General features: G+C 42.9%; 1 protein-coding gene across 1 annotated transcript; it reads right to left on the bottom strand.

Annotated features, from left to right (window-relative positions):
- Positions 1-1,112: 1,112 nt before the first annotated feature.
- On the bottom strand, positions 1,113-26,463 carry LOC129703271 (apolipoprotein D-like). The gene is made up of 6 exons (XM_055645608.1): positions 26,399-26,463; positions 24,093-24,231; positions 16,569-16,690; positions 10,889-10,968; positions 5,872-5,907; positions 1,113-4,982 (listed from the first exon to the last, which is right to left on the bottom strand). The coding sequence occupies exons 2-6, from the start codon at positions 24,210-24,212 to the stop codon at positions 4,741-4,743; spliced, it is 600 nt and encodes a 199-aa protein (XP_055501583.1). The 5' UTR covers positions 24,213-24,231; positions 26,399-26,463; the 3' UTR covers positions 1,113-4,740.
- Positions 26,464-27,791: the final 1,328 nt, after the last annotated feature.

Here is a 27,791-nt window from a genome sequence, read left to right as displayed (position 1 = left end):
GTTTTGGGGAGAAGGCAGGAGAATGGGGTCAGGAAGGAGAGATAGATCAGCCATGGCAGTAATAGACTTGGAGAGCCAAATGGCCTAATTCTACTCCTATTCCTCATGACCTTATGATTGCACGACACAATTAACATTATTTCCCTTTCCATTATTCTATCACTTGTATCATTATACCAGCAAGTAAAATTGATGTTTAAAGCTTGCCCTGTCCTAATCTCTAAATTAAGAGCTAATATTATGCACACATATTCTGTTTTTGTACATATTCAAGATCCACAGTGCTACCAGACCTAGAACAAGCAATTTAACGGTCTCGATGTTAGTCAACAGTTCGATGGGAGATTGTTGATCAAGACTCGACCCAGACAAAAAGTCTTGGCCTACAAAGGGCTTTAGTGATGTCTGCCTTCCTAACATAGAAACATAGAAACATAGAAAATAGATGCAGGAGTAGGCCATTAGACTCTTCGAGCCTGCACTGCCATTCAATATGATCATGGCTGATCATCCAACTCAGTATCCTGTACCTGCCTTCTCTCCATACCCCCGATCCCTTTAGCCACAAGAGCCACAAGGGCCACATCTAACTCCCTCTTAAATATAGCCAATGAACTGGCCTCAACTACCTTCTGTGGCAGAGATTTCCAGAGATTCACCACTCTCTGTGTGAAAAATGTTTTTCTCATCTCAGTCCTAAAAGATTTCCCCCTTATCCTTAAACTGTGACCCAGGGAACTAAATGCTTGCAATACATAGACTACTTACCACAGGCACCTTGAGGTAAAAAAAAAAATCACCATTGCCTTCCTTATAAATTCGTTCAAATCCACAAAATGGAAGCATGAACAGAGCTCTCCCAGACCCTCATTCCAAGCACAAGGAAAGACACAAAGTGTCTGAGTATCTCAGCAAGTCAGGCTGCATCTCTGGAGAATATGGATAGGTGACGTTTCAGGTAGGGATCCTTCTGGGGGCGCTGTCCTGAACGGCGCCTATCTTGCAGCTGTCCGTTTTCTTTCACTTCTTTTCATTATTTTTAGTACGTTAAAGTGTTTAGTTGGGGGTCTAATCTTTTATGTGTGGGGGGATGGTGGGAGGGAAGGGGGAAACTGCTTTTCAAGTCCCTACCTGGTCGGAGAGGCTGCCTTCCTCCGAGCAGCACTTTCGACCTGTCCTGGCGGCCTACCAGCGCCTACCAGCGGGTCCTGGAGCGACGTTTCCCTGAGGGGACCTGGCCAGAACATCGGCTTTGGCGGCGGCGTGGCGCTGGAGCGCTATTGCGGAGCGGGCGATGCCTTGTCTGGGTCGCCGCGCTGGAACTCCAGTATGCTGGGACCGCCGATAATAACATCATGGAGCCGGGGTTCTGTGGAGCGGCCAGCTGCGGCGCTGAACTTACATCTCGGAGCCTGGGATCTCTCGCCGAGATCGCCAGTGTGTGGGGCTCCGTTCGGCGTGGTCTGTTGGCTTGTGAAGCCGTGGTCTCCGGTAGGAGGGCGGCCGTTCCTGGCACCCCAAGCCGCTGAGGGTTCTCTCGACGTCGGAGTACCATCACCCGGCGAGAACGGCCGGGAACATCGGGCCCCCGTAGCGGCGACTGTGGAGGCCTCATAGGCCCGACTTTGGGTGGACAAGAGGATGGGGACTGGACTTTGTGCCTTCCCCCACAGTGGGAACCATTGTGGGGGGATGTTTTTATGTTCTAATGTTAAAGTTCTTGAATGCTATGTTGTATTTTTATTAGTGTGCTGCAGGAACATCTGAATTGCCCCTCGGGGACAAATAAAGTGTTTTGTATAGTATTGTATTGTATTGTATTCTTCAGATGAATCCTGATCTACAATGTTACCTATCCATGATCTCCAGACTTGCCGCCTGACCCACTGGGTTACTGTTGCACTTTGTACCCTGTTCTGTAAACCAGCATCTGCAGTTCCTTGCTTCTTTATCCTCAGCACAGGGCCTGAATTAGCTTGGCTCTGATAGGCAGGCTACATTGTTCCCGTGCCCAACACCGTACTCCTGAAAAAGATGCTCTGTTCTGTCCTTTGGGATTACCCGATGGATGGTGGAAAAGAGTCAAAGAGGTGCTCAAAATTTCCTTGAGCAAATAAATACAATATCCCCACAGGTTTCTGGAAAAGGAACAGGCACAGTGGCACAGTGGTAGAGTTGCTGCCTTACAGTGCTTGCAGCGCCGGAGATAGGGGGTTCAATCCCGACTACGGGTGCTGTCTGTACGGAGTTTGTATATTCTCCCCGTGACCTCGTGGGTTTTGCCCGAGATCTTCGGTTTCCTCCTACACTCCAAAGACATCCAGGCTTGTAGGTTGATTGGATTGGTATAAGTGTAAATTGTCCCTAGTGTGTGTAGGATAGTGTTAATGTACGGGGATCGCTGGTCAGTGCGGTCTCGGTGGGCCGAAGGAACTGTTTCCGCGCTGTATCTCCAAAATGAAAAAAAATAAAAACTAAAGGAGGACCTGGGATGATATTGTGAACCTACAATCCAAGCACCAGGATCCCACTGAAGCTCAGCGTTACTGGCAGAAGGTGTGGACCAGCTGGCAAATGACTATCCCATCCACCCTCTCAGCCATTTCTGCAATGGCAACAAGGACTCGTCAGCTATTTCAGCACTCATAGAAACCCAAAGGAATCAAGTTATCATCAGTGCTGAAGAAGTGCCTATGAAGAAGGGTCACTCCCTTAGAATTACCATGCAGTTAAACATTACAGCTCAAGAATAATTAATACATCATTAAAACATATGCCACAGCTAACTTCTGCTTATTCTTATTGACTTCTCCTGCATCTCTGAAAAAATAAACATCTTAAAGTTGATTTCTTGTGGAATCATACATTCAAAGGAGATACGGATTCATATGTTAGATTGGTTCATATCCATTTGATTAACCTATTTACCAATGAAGCACAAGAAATTATACTTCCTGAGTTGCACTAAGATGCATATTTGTGTCTGCTGGGCCAGATTCCACAGGTACCAGCCTGTGACTACATATTCTATTTTGACTAGTAGACCTGAATATCACCTCCTAAAACACATTGAAAGCAAGATGTACTCAGGGTGGGGACTTCAATGTCCATCACTGTGAAATGCATCATAATACCACCACTTAAAGTCATAGCTACTAGGCTGCATGTGGTGCAGGTAGTTAGCGATCTAGCATGAGGGACATAGTTGACTTCATCCTCACTAATTTACTTGTGAAGATGCATCCGTCTATGATAGAATTGATTGAAGTGACGAGTGAAAACACATTAGCGAGACAAAGTCCCATCTTTACGTTGAGAACTCCTTCCATTATGTGTGTGGCACTAGAATTATTCTAAATGGGATTGACTCTGAACAGAATCGGCAACTCAATTGTGTTAAAGACTTTTTTTAAGACTTCCAGATCCCATGCGAATTATGTGAAGTGTGATAGATCATGTTCGATGTATTAATTTAAATATAAGACATAGAGAGTGAGGCCAAGCCCACTGGTATACGTGGATGATCATCAAACAAAGTATTAAGATCTAATATTTTCGTAAGAGGACTTATTTCTAGACCTTGGAAAAATGGATTTAGTATTTCACTTGGACTGCACCCATCTTGACATTTGCCACAGTGAATTGAAAAATGTTCATGACCACTCATAAGATGGAATTGATAAGAAACTTGACAACTTGGGGTTTCATATTTTTTTATTGACAATTTTGTCTTACTCAATGCTGCAAGTTTCTGCACCATCACAATATGGTATTCAAAATGATGGCATGGATGACAGCTCAACGCATAATTAATGAACTCTTCGCCTTGTGACCCAGCCGTTCTAGAATAGCTGTGGATCAAGAGCAAGTTGGTTGACTGAAACTCACAGGGTTTCCACTTCTCATCCAGGTGTAAAATTGCTGTTGAGGATTGACTGCCTTTTGCAGCAGATGTCTCGTCCTCACTTCTATTTAAATTATGGAAACACGAGTCAAGAATGCAATTCACAGTGATAGCTTTACACCTGACTAGCAAGTTGAAAACATATATCGCAGCAAAGACCATTTGATTGGGGATTGACTCCAAATGATGAGATTGCTTGCACAGTCTGAAATTGTGAGCTGCAATATTTTCACATACATCAATACAATCAAAGCCATTATCTGTTCATGTACAAACATAGGCACAAAATGTTGGACTAACTCAACGGGACAGGCAGCATCTCTGATGAGAAGGAATGGGTGACTTTTTGAGTCGAGACCCTTCTTCAGTCTGAAGAAAGGTTTCGACCTGTACCATCACCCATTCCGTCTCTCCAAAGATGCTGACTGTCCCGCTGAGTTACTCCAGCATTTTGTGTCTATCTTTGGTTTAAACCAGCAACTGCAGTTCCTTCCAATTTGTTTATAGCAGGTTCCTTTGAAATTTGTGAAAAACATCTTTATATGGATATTGTGAGTGAATAAATGTAATGGTAGACTGAGCAATGTTTCATAATCACCACAAATCTGAAAAGAGGCAAAGGTTGACAACTGCCCATGTTTAGGGGATATTTATTATGGCCCACTTTTAGTAAAAGTAAGTTACACTCATCTCATGCCCAACAGTGACACTTCAGCATGAATGATATAATCCAAATGATACTAATACAATTATAGAGTATGATCATGAAAACTAAAGATAAAATTATGTTTTTTCCAGATTTATTTGTTGATTTTGAATGTTTTCTGCTCAATGCTTTATGTATTTTTAGGGCAGTTTTCTTGAGGAGATTTAACCAATTCATCAGCTTGAATCTCATACTTCTCCAGGATCTCATGCAGGCGATTAATGACATCTTCTGATAGGTGTCGTTCTCTTGACAGAATCCAAGCATATTCTACACGATTCCAAGAAAACATTTGCCGTTGAAAGCAGGAGTAAACCAGCGAATAACTGGTGTAGTCAGTGGACAATATGATGTACGGGACAAAGGAGAACTCTGCAGAAACATACCACCCAAAATGTTAATCAGGATTAAAGCAAGTTATTTCCATTTTACTAACTATACACAAATATGTCCTCAGCGAATGATGCTTTAAAATTAGAATAAATGACAAACAACATGCAAAATATCTGCATCAGATGCACATAACTTTCAAGTCCCTAAGTTGACTAATTAGTTAATTTTTCATGTGTAGACATTTAACAAAACACAGTTTCACTGATGTCAAAAAAAAAAGATTAAAAATGAGGAAAAAAAGAGAAAACAAGTTAGTTTTCAGTCGTGGAAAAGGCCACAATGCTTCTTTGTCTGTGGGGGCTGTTGCGAATGCACAGCTGTGAGACATGGCCAATAAATACTAATAGAGAAAATTAATCTGATGTAAAACAGAGGCAGGCAAAAATGTTCAGACACAATCAGAAAGAAAGAGGAAATGGAAATCTAAAATGAAAAAAAAACCTCTATTGAATTGTAAAGGCTGCAATAGGCCTGGACTGAAAATGAGATATTCTTCTCCAAGCTGTCATGGCCTCGTTATAACAGGGCATGAGGTCATAGATTGAAAAATGAGAGTGGGGCTACATTAGAAATTAAAATGGCGGATACAGAGGATTGAATGTACTTTCTCCGCAAAGCAATTACATAATTTATATTTGGTTTCTCCGGTGTTTTAGGGAGATCACATTATAAACACCAAGGCATTGCACTAGATTGGAAGAAGTGCAAGTGAATTGCTGCTTGGTCCAGATCCATGGACGGTGCAAGCACAGGGGATGCAACACCAGTCCCTTCATCTCTTCCCTTCCTAATATCACAGGCTCAACACCAGCTTAAGAAACACTTGATCCAAATGAAACATTATACAAGTTGAAAAGAAAATACATACCAGCCATTTCTGGAATACTTTGGAATGGAAGTCCCGCTAAATTAACAAAACAGTGGGCAGGTTAGCACAAACAGAAAAAACTAGAATTAAGAATATGCATCACTTTATAGGTAAAAGCATTGAAACTCAGCCTAAATGGATGCTTCTCTCTCACGCTTTCTAAAGAAAGCTGAGAGTGGCACATACCTGACCAATCAATGGATATTATAAAACATTCAACTTTCAAAAAGAAACATCAAAACTTAATATTGAGTATCTGCATATTTTAAACGAAATGCACAAAAATTAATACAAGAATGGACAGTTTTCTCACAATATTTTAATAACACTATGACAAAAAATAGTTGTATTATCTTGCTCGATTGTTCAATAGAACTGACTGGGTCTGGAATCCTTATAATATAATACATATACATTTTTTTGCTGTTGAGTAGAGCAACTCAACAGCCAGACATAAAAACAGTTTTGATCCACGAGTAGTTGCTCTACTCAACAGCCTAAAATCTGTAGCCTCCCTTTGATCTGATATTTTGTTGGTTCACATGCTTGATCAATGGTGTTTTATCATTAATGTTTTATTATTATTAATGTTCAGTGTTTTCTGAGTCATTCGTAACTGTCACTGTATGTCATGGTGTTACTTGTGGGTGGAGCACCAAGGCAAATTCCTTGTATGTGAATACTTGGCCAATAAACGTACTTACATCTAAAATATAATAACTATAAAATATAATAAATATAATATAATATAATAATTCTGTTTCTCTTTCCACAGGTATGGCCTGACTTATGAAATATTTCCATAAGATCATAAGACATAGGAGCAGAATTAGGCCAATCAGCCTATTAAGTCTATTCAATCATGGCTGATCTATGTTTTCCTCTCAACCTCATTCTCTTGCCTTCTCCCCTTGATCTTTGATACCCTTCCTAATCAATCTTAGCCTTAGAAATACCTAATATATATCCTCCACAGCTGTCTGTAATAATGAACTCCACAGATTCATTATCCTCCGACTAAAAATATTCCTCCTCATCTCCATTTTGAAGGTACATCCTTTTATTCTGAGGCTATGCCCTTTGGTTCTATACTCTCCCAATACTGAACATCAATTCCACATCCACTCATTCTAGGCCTTTCATTATCCAGAAGGTTTCAATGATATCCCCCCCATCCCTCTAAGCTCCAGCAAGTACAGTCCCAGAGCTGTCAAACGCTCATCGTATGTTAACTCAGTCATCCCTGGGATAATTCTTGTAATCCTCCTCTGAACCCGCTCCAAAGCCAGCACATCATTCCTCAGATGTGGGGCCCAAAACTGCTCACAATATTCCAAATGTGTCATCACCGATGTTGGATAAAGTCTCAGCATTATTTCCTGCTCAATTTCCAGCATTTTCTGCTTCTGTTTAAGATATTCCCTTTTTTTAATTTCCATTTACTGATATACTGCCTGTCTGACATCAGGATGCAGATAACCTCCAGCTGAACATCAGAAGCTCCGAGGCTGACATTTTCAGTCTCTGCTATAAATTCAAATTTCAAGAGCTCTGAAAGATGTGCCATTTTTTTCAGCCTAGAGTTCTACTTGAAATCTGGGGATAAACTATCAGTTTGTCATCTAAATCAGTGCTCATTGGGTCAGCCAACATAGAGTCACAGTGTGGAAACAGGCCACTCGGCCCAACTTGCCCACGCCAACCAACATGTCACATCTACACTAGTCGCACATGCCTGTGTTTGCCTATATCATTCTAAACCTATCCTATCCATGTACCATGTTTAAATGTATTTTAAATGTTGTGATAGTACTCTGACAACTCTTTCCATATACCCGCCACCCTTTGTGTAAAAAGGTTTCCCCTCAGTTCGCTATTAAATCTTTCCCCCCTCACCTTAAATCTATGTCCACTTGTTTTTGATTCCCCTACCCTGTGCATTTACCCAGTCTAATCCCCTCATCATCTTATACAACTCTACAAGATCATCCCTCATCCTCTTGCAGTCCAAGAAATAAAGTTTCAGCCTGCTCAACCTCTCCCTATAGCTCAGGCCCTCGAGTCCTGGCAACATCCTCGTAAATCTTCTCTGCACCTTATCCACTTTAACAACATCTTTACTGTAACATCTTTTCTATAACAGGGTGACCAAAACTGCACACAATAATCAAAACGTCGATTATTTTGAAAATAATCGAAAGAAGGATTTTTTTCCTTATATCTCCCCTTGTATTTACCTCGTTCAAACGCCCGTCCAATTTCATTGCAACCATGACCTCGCAGTGCAATGTTATCAGTACTGTTAGTTTGCAACCCTTAACTGCAGCTCAATACTGGCACAAGAGATTGCAGATGCTGGAATCTTGAGCAAAATAAAAAGTGCTGGAGGAACTCAGCGTGTCAGACCACATCTGTGGAGGGAAGTGGACAGACAACATTTCGGATTGGGACACATCTTCAGGTTGATGGTGTAGTGTAAATGAAGTTGGGGAAGTGAGTTAGGGGTGGGTCAAAGCCTGGCAAGTGAGAGGTGGACATGGATACGGGGAAGGGAGAGGCTTGATAGGCAGATTAATGGTTTTAGTGTTAAAACGATACGGAAAGATATCTCTGACCAAGATGAAATGGAGAAATAAGAGTGGCAGATAATGAAAGAAGGGGAGGAGTGAAATGTAAAGCTGGAGCAAGGGTTGGATCAAAGAGCCAGTGGAAGGGGAAAGAAGAGGGATAACAGGGAAATTGAGGGACTTGGAGTAGGGAGAGATGGAAGATGAGCAAAGAGGAGGAGACGGGAACAGATTGACGGGGTAGTTGCACACAGTGTGTGTACAGGGGGTGGGGAAAGAAGTAAGAAGTGGGGCTTAGAGGTCTTACTTGAAATTAGAGAATTCGATGCTCATACCGTTAGCTAATAAGCTACCCAAGTGGAATATGAGGAGTTGTTCTTCCAGTTTGTGTGTGGCCTCACTCTGACATGGGAGGAGGCCAAGGCAGAAAGGTCAGTATGAGAATGAGAAGGGGAGCTAAAATGGCTGGCAATCAGAAAATCCAGCAGTGTTGAGTGGACACAGCATAAGTGTTTGTGAAATGGTTGCCTTGCCTGTGCCTTGTCTCTTCGATGTAGAAGAGGACACATTGGGAGCACCGAGTGAAGCACTGTCTCTCCTGTAAGAACGATTGGGGTTCTGGATGAAAGTGAGGGAGGAGGTGCAGGGACAGGTTTTACAGTTCCAGCTCAGGTCAATTAATGCCAAACAAAGCACCTTAAAATGACCTAAATTTCTCCTGCTTGAAGTTCGATGCATGTTCATAAAAAAAACCATATGTATGTCATAGAGTCATGGAAGTATGCAAGTATGGAACAGGCCCTTTGGCCCAACTTGCCCATACCAGCCATATGTCAAGACATATTTATCAGTAACTTTCCCATTCTATGGAATATGGATAAGAAGATTTAAAAATTATGACCTGTGTTCAAAGTTATGAATTCTATACTTATGTAACAATCTTTCCAGGTTTGCAATGAAGTCATTTTGAAGTACAGCTTGTTAAACTGTTAATCGTATGTCACAAGTATTTCAAAGTGCACCATATGGGCACTACTATTGTCTATTTATTTGTTTGTTTTTTACATAAATACTGAACTTTTCTCTGTTGTTATTATGAGTTTTACAGAGTAATATCTTTACATATCTGTTGTGCTGCTGCAAGTAAGAATTTTGTTGTTCCGTTTCATGACGTATGACAAAAAAACAATGTCTCTACTCAAAAAATATAAGATCAGGGGACATACTGTAAATGATTTTTTTTTTAATAAGCACGGTGGCTGGAGAAACTCAGCAGGTCCGACAGCAACCCTTGAGAACATGGGGTGGTGATGTTTCAGGTTGGGAACCATCTTCAAACTCTAAAGGGTCCCCACCCGAAAAGTCTGAAGAAGGGTCCTAAACTTAAACACCACCTATCCACGTTCTCTAGAGATGCTGCCTGACCCACTGAGTTACTCCAACACTTTGTGCCTTTGTTTGTAAACCAGCAACTGCATTTTTGATGGTGGAGGCCAATAAAATCAGAACTTGGTGTTATTGGAGATCTAGGGAGATAAAGGCAAGCCTCTCTGCAAGAGAATACTGGAAGGGTGGTTTGTAAGATGGTGTGCTCCTTTCATAATTTAAAGCTGGTGCAGTGGCGCAGCTGATGGATCTGCTGTTTCATAGCGCCAGAGAACCCTAACTTTGTGCACTGTTAGTGTGGAGTTTGCATGATCACTCTCATCCAGGTGATCTGGTTTCCTCCCACATCTCAATGATGTGTGGGTTTGTAGGTTAATTGGCCTCAGGAAATAATTCCTAGTGCAAAAGGATTGGATGAGAAAGTGGCACAACATAGAATTAGTGCGAATGGTAGATCAATAGGTATGAGCTCGATGAACCAAAGAGTCTTTTTCCATAGATAGGCACAAAAAGCTGGAGTAACTCAGCAGGTTGGATGTTTCAGGTCGAGACCCTTCTTCAGGGTAAATAGAAATACGAGATATGTTCCCATGCTGCGTCTCTACACAAAACTAAACTAAATGTACGTAGGTCCTCTATATGCTCCCATTGAAGGAACGGGAGTATCACAATACTTCACTATTTTGAGCAGACCTAGGAAAGAGCTTTTCAGGACATGGTTGGAGTGTCACGTGATTTTCCAAGGCTTTGAGCACAATTTTCAAACTTTTTCTCCATCTCCCTGGTAAGTTCATCACTTGGAATAGAGTGTCTGCTTTCAGGTGACATATTATTCTTCCTCAGACATGATGTAGTTATGTAGGATATCATCTTAAGTACTAGCATGGTACAGATGGGATCACTGACATTTCAATGCCCCAGCCAATGTGTAACAACCAAGTCACCTCATTTTTAAGTTTGCTTAGAAGTAGCCGAGGAGAAGCCAAGAGGTGATTAATATTATGGAGAAAGTTGGCAATCATTAAAACAATAAAGATATATTTCTCCCATCTTTGTATACTTACATCTATATTGAAGAGTAGATGTTACATTCAAATGTCTTGGAGCTAGTTCTCCCTGATAATATTGCAAAGAGCCATTCTCCCTGGGAAAAAAACACATATTTATTGGTTTTGAATGAAACAAATAATGTTTCCAGTATTACCATATTTTTGAGGTTTCAAGAGCAGCCAGTGGACATCTGGATCAATCAGCAGAGGGAGGTAACTGAAGAATTTGCTCATCATTCAATTATCCATGTTGCATTGCAGGATCCATTTAATTCACTAAAGGGACATGTTTAGACCATCTACAGAACAAAATGTTTACTGACCGTGTAGCATAATTTACTTCTTACTTATGATGCAGAAGGCTGTGGAAACTGGGGATTTCAAGTGATGTCCTGAAATATATCTATCTTACAAAAAAGAGGAGATGCTGGCAGTCATGAAGAGCATAAAGGTGGAGAGGTCCCCAGGGCCTGACCAAATATATCCTAGTACATGTGGGAATCCATTGTAATGCTGCAAGGTAAATTACATTTCACTGCACCTTATGGTGCATGTGACAAATAAATTTGAACTTGAACGAATCCAGGGAAGAAATTGCTGGGTTCCTAGCATTGATATTTGCATCATTGTTAGCCACAGGTGAGATACAGGAAGATTCGAGGGTGCCCAATGCTGTATTTTTTCAAGGGCTAACCATAGAACCACAGGCTAAAGCCTAATACATGCTGTTGTTAACCGAGAGGATTGTGAGACTCAAGATCCAGCTGCATTTGGAAAGGCAAGGACTGATTAGCGAAAGCCAATGCAGCATTTCTCATGGGAAATCCTGCCCCTTAAATTTGATGGAAGTTTTTGAAGAGAACAGACAAGGTTGGGGTGGTGGATGTTATCTCCATGGACTTTAGCAAGGACATTGACAAGGCTGCATATGGTAGAATAGTCCAGAAGGTTAGATCACATGGGATCCAGGGTAAGCGAGCCAAATGGATAAGAACTTTGTCTTGGTGATGAGAGTAAGAGGGTAGAAGTGGAGGCTTTTGTTTCCAAATTTAAGGCGTGTTTCATTAAATGGTGTTGAATGGGGATCCATGCTTAATCCCTGTAGTTTGCCATCTATATTACCGATTTGGGTATCAATGTAGTTGACATGGTTCGCAGATTTCAAACTGACACCAAAATTGGTGGTGCAGACGACAGTAAAGGTTATTTAAGATTACTGCAGAAACTAGATAAACTGGAAAAATAGTCCAGAGAATGGTAGATGGAATTTAACTTGGTCAAATGTGAAGTGATGCATTTGCGATGAAAACCAGGGCAGGGAATGCACAATAGATGACAGAGTCCTGGGGACTGTTGTAGAGCAGAGAGGCCTAAGGGAACATGTGCCTAATTCCTTGAAAGTTGCAACATAGATGGACAGGGTGGTAAAAAAAAAGGCATATGACATGCTTGTGTTCTTCAGTCAGTTCATAGACTGGTTGGGATGTCATGTTATAGCTGTCTAAGACATTGAGGAATACAGTTGACTGTGTAAAGTTCTGGTTGCCTAGCTACAGGAAGGATATTATTAAATTAAAAAAAAGTACAGACAAGATCCCCAAGGATGTTGCTCAGATGGGATGGCTTTAGATATAAGGCTGGGACTATTTTCCCTGGAGAATAGGGGTGGGTGAGGGGTGGTCTTACAGAGGTACATAAAATCACGAGAGACACAGATAAGGTCACAGTATTTTTCCCAGGATAGAGGGGTTTAGTAGAAGGGGGGAAGATAGACACAAAATGCTGGAGTAACATCAGCGGGTCAGGCAGGATCTTTAGAGAGAAGGAATGGTTGACGTTTCGGGTTGAGACCCTTCTTCAGACTTAGTAGAGTGGGTGAGTTTAATGATTTCAGGGAATATTAAAAAATAAGTTATCAAAAAAGCAATCTTGTTTAATGTTTCTAATTAAGCTCAATTAATTTGATAACTATATACCAAACCATTATTGCTGATATAGTCCAATTTTTCAGTGTAAATCTTTCCACATTTACATGCACATTTATAAACAAGCATATTGTAAATTAAAAAACATTTTTAATATTATGATTTTATTTGACATGCGTAGAATATTTCCTTTCCTTAAAATCATTATCAATTGTGTGCCACATCTTATCAGTCCATATGTCCAAAAGGTGATTGGTGGAATGTGGAAATTCTCAATTGCACCAACTTCCCTGTATGGCCTCACAAACAACCCATGAAACACTTAGACAATAAATTGAATCATTTCATTTCATTTTTTCATTTTTTTCATTTTCATTTTAGACATGGTTGTAAAACGTTGAGATGTAGAAACAAAGAACTGCAAATACTGGTTTATATCAAAGATAGACACAAAGTGTTGGATTAACTCAGCAGGTCAGGCAGCATCTCTGAAGAAAAAGGCCAGGTGGCGTCTCGGGTGGGGACCCTTCTTCAGACTGAAATTAGTGGGTGGAAGTTGAGAAGATGGGAAGTGGAGAACAGTTGAGAATGGGCGTTTTTAGATTTTCTTTCTAGTGTTACGCCATCTCAAAGTCCATGAACTTCACTTAATGCATGGAGTGTGTATCCAATTTTATAAATTGCCAATTACAGAGGCACCGAGTTAAATAGCATGGAAACAACCACTTTGCCCAACTTGCCCATGCAGACTAAGATGCCCGATCTACACAAACCCCACCTGCCCCACATCCCTGCAGTTGGCCCACATCCCTCTCAACCTTTCCTTCCCTAACCATGTACATGTCTAAATATCTTTTAAATGTCGATCCAGAGAACCATTTGACTCTTCACATGAAAGAGTTGATGTCCAATGGAAATGAAGCAGGTGAGCAGTTATAAACAGGAGCAAACCGAGCTCGAAAATCTCACCCTTGAGAAAAATACAATCTGCTGGAGGACCTCAGTGGGTCAGGCAGCGTCTGGGAAGGGAAATGGATAATTGACATTTTGGGTTGGGATCCTTCGTCAAACTGATGGAGCAGCTGGAGGGCAACTGAAGGGGAGGGGTGGGGCAAGAGCTAGTAAATAGTTGATCGATCCAGGCAGTCCAGAAGGTTGATTGGAAGATGAGACACATAGGGGAGAGAAGGGTGGAGATGCTAACCAAGGCTGGAGAAGATAAAAGGGTGTAAATGGTGAGAGGTGATAAGAAAGAAAAGGCGAGGAGAGTAATATAGAACTGGAGGGAGGGATGTGTAGGAAGGAACTGCAGATGCTAGTTTAAACCAAAGATAGTCACAAAATGCTGGAGTAACTGGAGAGAAGTAATGGGTGACATTTCGGGTCGAGACCCTTCTTCAGAGGGATGATGGGTGGAAGGGAATTGTGGAAACAAAATGGGGGACCCTTAGTAGGGAGGAGTGGGCGATGAGCAGATGTAAGGATTTACCTGAAATTGGAGAATTCAACATTCTTGCTATTGGGTCTTAGTCTAACAAAGGAGGTGCTGTGCTTCCAGTCTGTACATGGCCTCACTCAATGGCTAATTTTGGAGGCTAAGGACATGCACGTCACATGGGACTGGTGAGGGGAATTGAATGTTCAAGCTGACCTCTCACTCCTCTAGGTTTCCCATTTTACTTCTCCACCCTCCCCTGTTCCCATCCATCCCTTCCTGTAGTTGAACATTTTACTCCCTATTCACACCCCCTTTGCCTTCTCTACTTATCACCTCCAGCCTTGGTTCCTATCTTCACCTTCTCTCCCCCACATGACTCAAGTGCTAATCAGCTCCTTACCTGGATCCACCTATTACTTCCCAGCGCTTGCCCCATCTCTTCCCACACCTCATTCTACATGGTATATTTTGTCAACTCCATCAGTCTGAAGAAGGGTGCCAACCATGATGTCCATTTCCCACCATGGATGCTGCCTGACCTGTTGAGTTGCTCCAGCATGTTGATTTTACTCAAGATTCCAGCATCTGCAGACTCTCTTGCCTCCAAATCCCACTCCTTTCATTTCACCAGAAGCCAAATTTATCTCCACTGAATCTATAGCAAGGACAAACTGGTGAGGTCCTGCTTTATGTAAACAGATTGTGTCCTTAGGCCCAGCTGCCATTTTAACCAATGAGCCCAGCATGGATATCACCTGGTTTCCCCAAAAGGTGAAGATGGTAGAATTACGAAACAGAACTCGAGTGCCAATAATAACAAGTTTTTGAATCTTCGTCAGAATTACATAGATTGCGCATCTGTATAATGCACGAAAAAGTCCAGCAACTCATATTTCTTTGTTGGTCTGTTAGAACCCCCATGATATTAAATTTCTTTATTAAATCTTAACCTAGCTTTTCTGCCTGAAGAATAGACACACCCATTTAAATCAAAGTCCCTCATTATACACCATCCACTTTCCAGCACCATCTAATTCATTATTTTTTGCAACTTCTCCATTGCCTTTGGACTTTTATTAAATGCAGTTCAAACATTCAATAGAGTTGTACCAGAGAAATCACTTTTGGCCCATCATGTTCTTTTTGACCTTTTTGCCTATCAGCACTAATCACATTTGCCCATATTAGGACTGTACCCTTCTGTGCCGTCATTTTAAGTGGCTATCCAAGTACCTCTGAAATGGTACGATTGTATTTGATTCCACTACTTTCTCCGGCAGCATGTCCGGATACTGTGTAAAAAACAACTTCCCATCAGATCCACTTTAAAATTACAACCTCTCACCTCAAACCCATGTCCTCATGTTTTTAATATCCCCATCATGGGGAAAAAATTCCATTTAGCTAACCTATCTCTATGCCTTTTATTTACTCGGAAAATAGACACAAAATGCTGGGGTAACTCAGCAGGATAGGTGGCATAATTGAAGAGAAGGAATAGGTGACGTTTCGGGTTAAGACCCTTCTGTCTGAAGAACTGTCTGAAGAAGGGTCTTGACCCGAAACGTCGCCCATTCCTTCGCTCCAGAGAAGCTACCTGTCTTGCTGGGTTACTCTAACATATTGGTAGTGTCTAACTTCAATGTAAACTGGCATCTGCAGTTCCTTTCTACACCTTTTATGTCAGGTCGCTCTCAGCCTCCTTTGCTCCAATGAAATCAAGCCCAGTTGATCTAAACCCTCTAAAATCCTCCAATCTATGCAACATTCTGGTGAATCTCCTCTGAGCTCTTTCCAGCACAATCAAATCTTCCCTAGAGTACACCAAACAAAATTGCATAAAACACACCAAGTGGAGCCTAACCAGTGTTTTGTAAAGTTGTACAGGTAACATAACATCCCAATCTATGCCACAACTAATGTAGGCATATGGTTTCTTCAGTAGCCTATTGACCTATGATATCATTGGATTGTTAATATGTTCTCCTTTCACTTGGGTTTCATTTTTGCCTTATTTTAGTTCTGTGGAGAAATCAGTTAAAAAACGTAATAGGAAACTTGGTAGTGACACCTGCACAAAGTAACTTGTTAGTAACATTTTGCTGAGGATAGTAATGTAAATTTTGGGCTTTGGCACTTCTGGAATAACCAAACAGAATTTATACTGAACAAGGCTTTGGTATCAGTACAAATATAATCCAAATTAACTCCAAGAGCTGCTTTAGAGGTCCTGATTTTAAAACTGCATGCTTTACCAGTCCAAAATGTTAGAACATTTATACCTTTGACCTTTGTCTTGTTTTTTTTCTCCATAGATGTGTGGAATACTTACAACCTCTCCATTGTGGTAAGCTTTATCCAACCATTAGGCTGCAGGCTGTATTTTTCTGTAACGCATTCACCGGAAACAAAATGTGTGGGAAGTCGTTCAATCTCATGCCATACCCCCATGTACTATGGAAAATAAAACATATTGGTTTATTTTGGCTGTGTATATGGATCACAGACCTGGAAAATAATTCAAAGGCCAACAAATTCAACCAGTTCAGAAGCCCTCTCATCTTCAAATTATTCCAAAGTGAAGAATCAGGTAGTTTCTGTGCTTGGGGTGTAATCATTGTTTTCTTACAATTCATTTATACAGCAAGTTCTGAAACAGCAGTGCAGCAAATGACAATTTGATATCATGTTTATGGTTATCAGGTATTACATTGGAGAAATAAAATAAGTGTGCAACCTTTTGTGTACCTGAAAATCAGATGGATCTTTACCTACAATTTCATCCAAAACACTTCCCCTCAAGTAAACCAGTGCGCCCTTGGAACTGCACCAAAGTGGCAAAATCGAATAAATGTTCAGAATTTATTTGAAACCATCTGGTCTCATTGTAGACTTCAGACCAATGAGCCAAATTAAGAAAAGAGAAACTAATGATCTGCAGATAGACACAAATTGCTGGAGTAATGCCCCTGTCCCACTTAGGAAACCTGAACGGAAACCTCTGGAGACTTTGTGCCCCATCCAAAATTTCCGTGTGGTTCCCGGAGGTTTTTGTCAGTCTCCCTACCTGCTTCCACTACCTGCAACCTCCGGCAACCACCAGCAACCTCCGGGAACCGTGTGGAAACCTTGGGTGGGGCGCAAAGTCTCCAGAGGTTTCAGTTCAGGTTTCCTAAGTGGAACGGGGCATAACTTAGCAGGACAGGCAGCGTCTCTGTATAGGAATGGGTATTGTTTCAGGTCGAGACCCTTCTGACATCTGCCTTGTGTTTAAAGCATTAATCTTCCACCCTAAACCATAAACACATTCACAGAGTCAAAAGGATTGATTTCCTACTATATATCAAAAATACAATTGAAGATTTTTTTTAATTAAGGAATAAATATCTCTTTGGATACTGTTGCAGCAATGCCCTCAAGTGTTGAATCTGATAGTGTTGTTGAGGTCTCTTGGAAAACACACCCTATGCATGAATTCAACTGACACCAACATTATTTCAAGAACATCTGGAACTGCAGATGCTGGTTAATGAAAAAAGTCACAAAGTGTGAGTAATTCAGCAGGTCAGGCAGTACCCCTGTAGAATGTGGTTAGGAAACGTGATCAGTCTGAAGATGGGTCTCAATCCGAAACGTCACCTATCCATCTCTATTTCTGTTTACCATTCCTGTTGGATATCCTAGCAATCCCAGATGGGAGCGGCACGGTGACATAGCGGTAGAGTTGATGCCTTACAGCGTCAGAGACCCAGGTTCCATCATAACAATGGGCGCTGTCTGTATAGATTTGGAATGTTCTTCCCCGTGACCAAGTGGGTTTTCTCCAGGTGCTCCGGTTTCCTCCCACACTCCAAAGAGGTTCAGGTTTTTAGGTTAATTGGCTTGGTAAAATTGTAAATTGTCCCTAGTGTGTGTAGGATAGTGTTAGTGTGCAGGGATGGCTGGTCGGTGTGGACTCGGTGGGCCAATGGGCCTGTTTCTACGCTGTATCTCTAAACTAAAACTAAATTAAACTCAACTAATCTTCTTCCAGTGTTAGGAGAGTGACCTATTTCTCCACTGAATCTGCCGATACGATAACCTTGAGAATCAAAAGCTCTAGGTGCTGGAAAACTAAAATAGAAACAAAAACATACTCAGGTCTTCTGGGAAGAGAAACGGAGTCAATGTTTCAGATCAAAGACCGTCCACCTGAACTGGGAAGGAGACGAAAGAAACTTATTGAGCGGAAGGGAAGGGAAGAATGTCTATGGTAGGGTGAAACTGGTGACCAGGGGGTTAAAGTGAAAACAGGGTTGCCAAGTCAATGTGTGAATGAGAGCTGTTAGAGGGCAAGAACATAAACAATAGGAATGTAGGAGCTACAAAATACAAAGCAGGAGAGGTTCCCAACAGGTCAGGCTGGGCGTACCCATCTGAAACCTCAGAATTAAACCTTCCCCTGAAAAATATTGACCCATTTAATTTTTCAATGATCCAAGCTGCTTCTTTTTTTCCCCTCAGTTATGCCTTCATTATCTTGTGAAACAAATTGCTTGTGGCAACTCAGTTCCTTCACCAATTGCTCTCATTCAAGTTAAGGGCCTGTCCCACTTGGCGATTTTTTCGACGACTGCCAGCATCATTGACTGACATATCAGGTCACCGAAAATTTTGTGACATGATGCACCATGACACGGAGGTGACGCGGCATGATGACGTTTGACGCGCGGTGCTTTTGCAAGTGTCGCAACATTTTTTTTCTTCGCCGCTGGATTTTGAAATGTTCAAATTCGTTTGGCGACACTGATATGACGCCAGCAGTCACCGAAAAAAAATCGCCAAGGAACAGGCCCTCTAGGCTCCCTTCCAATCTGAGGAAGAGGAATACTTTCTTTTGGGAATCCTCATCCCAATTTTCATTTGCATTGTAATTGTTGCTTACGAGTTTTGATGTTTTTTACAAAAGAAAACCCATTAACAGTAGAGAACAGTGAGAGAAAGGCAAAAAATATGACCCAAGTACTCATCCAATTTTGAGGTGTAAAAAAAGACATATTGGACTGGCAATCAAATATATAACTACAAAAATGTGAAACATGATCTTAATCTATTTTTTACAATTAGTCAGGGTAAAATTCTTTTATCAACCTCTGGTACATGATTGGATGATTTTGCCTATATTGCATTTTCTAGGAAGGGTTATTGCGATCTGAATAAATCATAACTATGATGAGGACCAGGGCTGGGAACTATATTCAAGCGTATACGTCCTATCGAAAAGACAGACAGGTGGGCAGAGAGGGTGGGGTAGTTCTGTTGGTGAGGAATGAAATTCAGTCCCTTGCGAGGGGTGACATGGAATCTGGAAATGTAGTCAGTATGGATAAAACTGAGGAATTGTAAGGGTAAAAATACCCTAATGGGAGTTATCAACAGGCCCCCAAACAGTAGCCTGGATATAGGGTGCAAGTTGAATCAAGAGTTAAAATTGGCATGTCGTAAAGTTATTATGGGAGATTTCAACATGCAGGTAGACTAGGAAAATCAAGTTGGCACTGGACCCCAAGAAAGGGTGTTTGTAGAGTGCATCTGTGATGGATTCTTAAAGCAGCTTGTACTGGAGCCTACCAGGGAGAAGGCAATTCTGGATTTAGTGTTGTGTAATGAACCAGGTTTGATAAGGGAACTCGAGGTAAAGGAGCCATTAGGCGATAATGACCATAATATGATATTTTAATCTACAATTTGACAGGGTGATGAGAAAATCGGAGATATCAGTATTACAGTTGAACAAAGGGGACTATGCAACCATATGGGAGGAGCTGACCAAAGTTGACTGGAAAGATACCATAGCAGGCATATCAGTGGAACAACGATGGCAGGTATTCCTTAGAATAATATAGAAGGTGCAGGATCAGTTCAGTCCAAAGAGGAAGAAAGATTCCAAGGGCAGTAAGGGGCGACCGTGGCTGACAAGGGAAGTCAGGGACAGTATAAAAATAAAAGAGAAGTATAACATAGCAAAGATGAGCGGGAAGCCAGAGGATTGGGAAACCTTTAAAGAGGAAAAAATTCGTTCAGACCAAAGTTGGACTGAAACAGATCAATTTATTATGGGGAACAAGGAAATGGCAGATGAGTTGAACAGGTACTTTGGATCCGTCTTCACTAAGGAGGACACAAACAATCTTCCTGATGAACTAGTGGCCAGAGGATATGGGGTGATAGAGGAATTGAAGGAAATCCACATTAGGCAGGAAATGGTGTTGGATAGACTGATGGGACTGAAGGCTGATAAATCCCCAGGGCTTGATGGTCTGCATCCCAGGGTACTTAAGGAAGTGGCTCTAGAAATTGTGGATGCATTTGTGGTCATTGTCCAATGCTCTATGGATTCAGGATCAGTTCCTGTGGATTGGAGGGTAGCTAATGTTATCCCACTTTTTAAGAAAGGCGGGAGAAGAAAACAGGGAATTATAGACCAGTTAGCCTGATATCGGTGGTGGGGAAGATGCTGGAGTCAATTATAAAAGATGAAATAGCAGCACATTCGTATAGCAGTAGCAGGATCGGTCCGAGTGAGCATCGATTTTCAAATGGGAAATAATGCTTGACTAATCATTTGGAATTTTTTGAGGATGTAACTCGGAAAATTGACAAGGGAGAGCCTGTAGATGTAGTGTACCTGGACTTTCAGAAAGCACTTGATAAGGTCTCACATAGAAAATTAGTGGGCAAAATTAGAGCACATGGTATTGGGGTAGGGTACTGACATGGATAGAAAATTGGTTGGCAGACAGGAAACAAAGAGTAGGGACCAACGGGTCCCTTTCAGAATGGCAGGCAGTAACTAGTAGGGTACCGCAAGGCTCGGTGCTGGGACCGCAGCTATTTACAATATACATTCATGATTTAGATGAAGGTATTAAAAGTAACAATAGCACATTTGCAGATGACACAAAGCTGGGTGGCAGTGTGAAATATGAGGATACTATGAGGATGCAGGGTGACTTGGACAGGTTGGGTGAGTGGGAAGATGCATGGCCGATGCAATTTGATGTGGATAAATGTGAGGTTATGTACTTTGATGGCAAATCTGGAAGGCAGATTATTATCTGAATGGTGTCAGGTTGGGAAAAAGGTGAGTACAATGGGATCTGGGGGTCCTTGTTCATCAGTCTGAAGGAGGGTTTTGGCCCAAAACGTTGCCTTTTTCCTTCGCTCCATAGATGCTGCTGCACCCGCTGTGTTTCTCCAGCTTTTTTGTGTACCATTGAAAGTAAGCATGCAGGTGCAGCAGGCAGTGAAGAAAGCGAATGGCATGTTGGCCTTTATAACAAGAGGAATATAGTATAGGAGCAAAGAGGTCCCTCTGCAGTTGGACAGTCCCCCAGTGAGACCACACCTGGAGTATTGTGTGCAGTTTCGGTCTCCAAATTTTGAGGAAGGACATTCTTGCTATTGATGGAGTGCAGTGTAGGTTCACAAGGTTAATTCCCGGGATGGCGGGACTGTCATATGTTGAGAGAATGGAGCGGCTGAGTTTGTATATTCTGGAACTTAGAAAGATGAGAAGGGATCTTATTGAAACATATAAGATTATTAAGGGTTTGGACAGGCTAGATGCAGGAAACATGTTCTCAATGTTGGGGGAGTCCAGAACCAGGGGCCACCGTTTACGAATAAGGGGTAAGCCATTTAAAACGGAGACATGAAAAAACTTTTTCACACGGAGGGTTGTGAATCTGTGGAATTCTCTGCCTCAGAAGGTAGTGGAGGTCAATTCTCTGGATCACACGCCTCAGCACTCGTGAGTAAGGCAAGGCAGCGCCTTTACCATCTCAGGCAATTGAGGAAATTCAGAGGGGTCTCCGAGGATCCTCCAGTGCTTCTACGCAGCGGCGGTGGAATGCATCTTGTCCGGGAACATTACCATCTGGTTTGGGAATTGCTCTGCCAAGGACAAGAAGGCTCTGCAGAGAGTAGTGCGTTCGGCCGAACGCACTATGGGAACTTCACTTGCCCCCCTGCAGGAACTATACATCAGGAGGTGCAACTCCAGAGCCAATAATATCATGAGAGACCCCTTCCACCCCTGCAACGGACTGTTCCAGCTGCTATGGTCAGGCAAACGCTTCCGTTGCCATGTGGTGAGAACAGAGAGGTTGAGAAGGAGTTTCTTCCCAGAGGCCATTCGGACTGTAAACGCCTATCTCACCAGGGACTAACTCTACTGAACGTTTTTTCCTTCCATAATTTTTTATGTAAAAGAATATGTGTGTTATGATTGTGTTTATAGTTTATTTGGTTGTTTAGTTGTTTGTCTTTTAGCACAAAAGTCCGCGAGCATTGCCACTTTCATTTCACTGCACATCTCGTATGTGTATGTGACAAATAAACTTGACTTGACTTGGATGCTTTCAAGAGATTTGGATCGAGCTCTTAAAGATAACAAAGTCTGGGGATATGGGGTTAAAGGCAGGAACGGGGTATTGAGTGTGGATGATCAGCTATGATCACGGTGAATGGCGGTGGTGGCTCGAAGGTCCGAATGGCCTATTCCTGCACCTATTGTCTATTGTCTATTATCTATTCAACCCCAAATAAATTCTGCTATGCCTGACATGTTAAGCATCTATTTTTGGCCAGCACCAGTACAGTGCTGAACACTGTACCAGAGACCTGGGTTTGATGCTGACCTTGGATGCTGTCGGTATGGAGTTTGCACGCTCTCCCTGTGACCATGTGAATTTCCACTGGGTGCTCTGGTTTCCTCCCACATCCGAAAGATGTGTAGATTGGGGGTTACTTGACCTCTGCAAATTTGCCCCAAGTGTACAAAGAGTGGATGCAATAGTGGGATAACATAGAACCGGTGAACAGGCAATCAATGGCCCCCGTGGACTCAGTTGGCCAAAGGGCCTGTTTCAATCAATATTATAATTTTGAAAATTATGTTGCAATATATTCTTCGTGGGGTCTATTCATGCATATTATTTTCACTGATAGCAAGTCTGTTTTATCAAGAGCAGAACTGAAGTGGGGTAGAAGGTTTATTCCACTTGGGTAGCTTACAACTCAATAGTATGGATATTGAATTCTCCAATTTTAGGTAACCTCAAACAAACCCTTTTTCCCTCCACACCCCCCTTTCTCCTTCCAACATGTCCATTCGAGTGATATTCTCCTGAATCATCTACAAAATGCACTGAAGCGATGAGCCAGAACTACAAAAACTTCACAAACCTGTGATTTTTACCACCAAGGACGGGAGTACCTACAGATTCTCCACCAAGTCACACACTCGTAGTCATTTAGAAATGTATTGCCAGTCCTTTGGCACTGCTGGGTCACAATGCTTGAACTCCCTCCCCAATAACACTGTGAAAGTTACCACCAGCAGTGCTCAATGAGGCAGCTCACCACCACTTTTTCAGCAACAATTTGGGAAGAGGCATAAATGTTGGTTTTGCCATTGATGTTACCCCTGAACATTAAAAAGAATAGAACTCAGCCTTCTCCCATGTTTGCCCAAAGGTAAATGAAAATATTTCTCTTGTCCTTATCTACATCAGGCAGCCATACAGCCAATGCTTTTGCCCTCTTTAGTGAATCCACGTACCTTCTTTGATCGTGGTGAATAATGTATCAACTCCATGAGAAACACTGAATGGTTTTTATTTAGGATTGTGGTTCCAGTCCAAAGGATCATGGTGATCAGCAGAACTAAAGACCCACAAGGTGAGAGAAACAGATACGCAACCCGTACACCATTCGGCAAGTGCTGCTTATTTTCTTCGGTTAAAGATGCCAGGAATATCTTGTCACATAACAAATGCAAAGATCACACATAGCCACACAATGAACTACTAACCTCACTCAGAGTGAAATTCTGTTGCGATTCTACTTTGGAACACGGAGTCTTTGAAAGCTTGCCACTTGCTCGGGTGAAGCAGATGGCGGAAATAGCCAGTGTCAGCAGAAGCCCCTGCATGTTAGCTTCTTGGCGGCACCTGGAAGAAGAAGCGGATACAAACTGTAGGTTTCTCACACCATCACCCAGATACTTTGGGGGCAGCAATAGGAGATGCATGAAAACAAATGGGAAAAAACCATGGGATGGGTGCATGGGTGGGAGTGTCAATGGGTACGTGGGTGGGAGTATGGGTGGGTGGGTGGGTGGGTGGATGGGTGGGAGTATGGGTGGGTGTATGGGTGGGTGTATGGGGGGTGTATGGGTGGGTGTATGGGTGGGTGGGTGGGTGTATGGGTGGGTGTATGGGTGGGGGTGTGGGTGGGAGTATGGGTGGGGGGTATGGGTGGGTGTATGGGTGGGTGTATGGGTGGGTGTGTGGGGTGTGGTGGTGGGTGGAGTATGGGTGGGGGTGTGGGTGTACGGGGGGGTGGGGGTGTACGGGTGGGGGGGGTGAAGGGTGGGTGAGAGTATGGGTGGGGGTGTGGGTGGGAGTATGGGTGGGGGTGTGGGTGTACGGGTGGGTGGGTGAGAGTATGGGTGGGGGTGTGGGTGGGAGTATGGGTGGGTGGATGGGTGGGGGGGCTGTGGGTGGGTGGGTGGGTGGGGGTGTGGGTGGTTTGTATGGGTGGGTGGGAGTATTAGTGGGTGGGTGGGTGTATGGGTGGGTGGAAAGGTGGATGGATGGATCAGACTCTCTTTCGCACCCCTGCCTCCAGCATGTAATTCCCAGTTTGCAGTTTCCCTGCTATATTTTCATTCTTTGCTCCTTTTCCATGCGTCTCCGTTTCCTTAAACAAGAGTCTGCAGGGTAAATAAGAACCGCTCCTCGATAACAACACTGACACCCTAAACTGACATCTGCACATTTGCCGCTTCCTATTCCACTGGATGGAGCCGTGCTGTATCTGGGACCCAGCCATTGGCTTGAAGCTCTTTATTAAAGAGTGAATCATCATAACAAGCAGAAGTTTGTAACAAGCAACGAATTGTGAAGAACTCTTGTCCCCTTCCATAGATTTTCTCAAGGTGTACAGAAATATGGATGAAAATGTCCTCGCATTGTAATCGAACTCCTTCCTATCATTGCCTTTTCATTAAGTAAAGGGATTTTCTAGTTGAACAGGCGCATGTCATTTGTTTAAATATCTACCAGCCTGAAAGTATTCATTTCCCGTTCACTTTCAGACTCAAAACGTTCTACTGTCAAAAGATAGACGCGAAATGTAACTCAGCGGGTCAGGCAGCATCTATCTGTGGGTGGAAGGAATGGGTGGCGTTTCTGGTCGAGACCCTTCTTCAGACCCCAATGCGCTTCGCCGCGTTTAACCTCCCCGAGTAAACACCAACCCGTGGTTTATCCTCGACTTTCCGTTCTCCGTTAATATGCGAACAGTTCTTTCCGTCCCAAGATTTCAGTTCTACTGTTATAACGGGGAGACTGTGTGGTGAATATCTTCAGCATTGAACTTAAATATGTTCCACGGGCCGGCGCGTCTATTACTAACGCCGCTTTAGCAGTTCTCTGCTCATGGGAGCAGGAGCCCCAGCTCCCCCACCGTCTGAAACTGCTGGGCTCTAAGCAAATACCTGACTCCCATCCTGATTCACTTTCCTCACTCCATTCATCTTCCAGCCCGCCCGGAAAAATGAATCCGTGGAGGGAAGAACTGGTTTACACTGAGAATAGACACAAAATGATGAAGTAACTCCGCGGAACACGCAGCATCTTTGGAGAAAGGGAATATGTGACGTTTTGGGTCGAGACTCTTCTTCCATAAAAAAAAAACATCCTCGTAAAAAGGATTCTCGTAAAAGGGAATCCCATCTATTCCGGCAAAATGCATTGCTCAGCAGGGCAGTTATTTAATATCCCTTCAACAGACCGACAATCTCTGCAAACGAAAGGTTTTATGACTTGTGTGGGCTCCTATCTAACCTGATACAATTCCCCTTGAAATCCGCCACAAAACAAGCCCTCGGATCACCGGCTCTTTCAGCCAAACATATTCCAAAAGAACAGAAGATCAGACACAAATATCGTTTCATGGAGGGCAAATTTGTCAAAGGAACCAGTCTGATTATATATATATATATATATATATATGTGTGTGTGTATACATATATATATATATATATATATATATCCGTCTGATTATATATGTATCCCCCATATTATAAGAACCCCCCCGCCCCCGATAGCTTACCTGGGAAGAAGATGAGTGCGTGTTGTGTATTCAGGAGTTGATCCCAGCTGATGTGTGCCACTGTCTGATTCACCGCCCCGCAACGAATCCTTATATCTCTGTCAGCACCCAACCCGGGAAGCAGGTCTCGATGATAGGACAGGTGACAGCAATCCCAGCCCAGCCCCAGGGAAGATCACTGTCATACCTTCGCCGGTAGCGTGTATGTGTCAGCTAAGTCTAGTGCTCGTTCCTAAAATGAGCATTAAATCTATAAAGAGTTATAGAGTGGAAACAGGCCCTTCGGCCCAACTTGCCCACGCCGGCCAACATGTTCTAGCTACACTAGTCGCGTTTGGTCCATATCCATCCAAACATGTCCTATCCATACTATCTCATTAATATTTCTTAAATCGTATGCATTATTTAGTTCAAACCCCTGGTAGTTTTATGCTCCACAGATTCGCCATCAAACAGTACTTGTTTCCACCGTTTGTTAGAGATCTTATTCTATTCTGTGGCAGACCCCCCCCCCCCCCCCCCCCCCCCCCCCCCCCGACTTTGCGAACCGCAAGCATTTACCTGAATGCATAGAGTGGATGTGGAGATGATGTTTCCACTAGTGGGAGAGTCCAGGACCAGAGGACATAGCTTCACAATTAAATTTACCCAGTGGAGCATCCAAACCCAAGGCGTAGCTATGGGCACGTGCATGAGCCCCAGCTATGCCTGCCTCTTTGTAGGGTACATCGAACAATCCTTGTTCGAGGTGTACCGTGGCCCTATCCCCGAACTCTACCACTGCTACATTGACGACTGCATTGGTGCTACCTCCTGCACCCATGCAGAACTCACTGACTTCATCCATTTCACCACTAACTTCCATCCAGCACTCAAATTCACCTGGACCATTTCCCACATCTCCCTACCGTTTCTAGACCTCATTATCTCCATCACAGCTAACAGACTACTGACCGACATCTACAACAAACCCACTGACTCCCTTGGTTATCTGGACTACACTTCTTCCCACCCTGCTTCCTGTAAGGACTCCATCCCCTGTTCCCAATTCTTCCATCTGCACCGCATCTGCACCCAGGATGAGGTGTTCCAATTCATTCTTTAGGGAACGGGGATTCCCCTCTTCGACTATAGATGAGACTCTCACCAGGGTCTTCTCTATATCCCGTAGCTCCACTCTCATTCCCCATCCCCCCACTCGTAACAAGGACAGAGTCCCCCTTTTCCTCACCTTCCACCCTACCAGCCATCACATACAACAAATAATCCTCCGACATTTTTGCCACCTCCAATGGGATCCCACCACTGGCCACATCGTCCCATCTCCCCCATTTTGGCTTTCCGCAGAGACCGCTCCTTCCATTACTCCCTGGTCAATTCGTCCCTTCCCACC

The sequence above is a fragment of the Leucoraja erinacea genome, chromosome 14, assembly GCF_028641065.1.
Source record: "Leucoraja erinacea ecotype New England chromosome 14, Leri_hhj_1, whole genome shotgun sequence".
NCBI lineage: Eukaryota > Metazoa > Chordata > Chondrichthyes > Rajiformes > Rajidae > Leucoraja > Leucoraja erinaceus.
Note: the sequence above shows the minus strand (reverse complement) of the source record. Positions and strands in the feature narration are given on the sequence as shown.

Coding starts and splice junctions, on each gene's coding strand:
- LOC129703271 (XM_055645608.1), bottom strand. CDS start 24,212: ATGCAGGGGCTTCTGCTGACACTGGCTATTTCCGCCATCTGCTTCACC. Junction 16,691..24,092: donor AGAATTTCACTCTGAGTGAG/GTTAGTAGTTCA, acceptor TATTTTCCATAG/TACATGGGGGTATGGCATGA. Junction 5,908..10,888: donor ATCTACTCTTCAATATAGAT/GTAAGTATACAA, acceptor TTGTTAATTTAG/CGGGACTTCCATTCCAAAGT.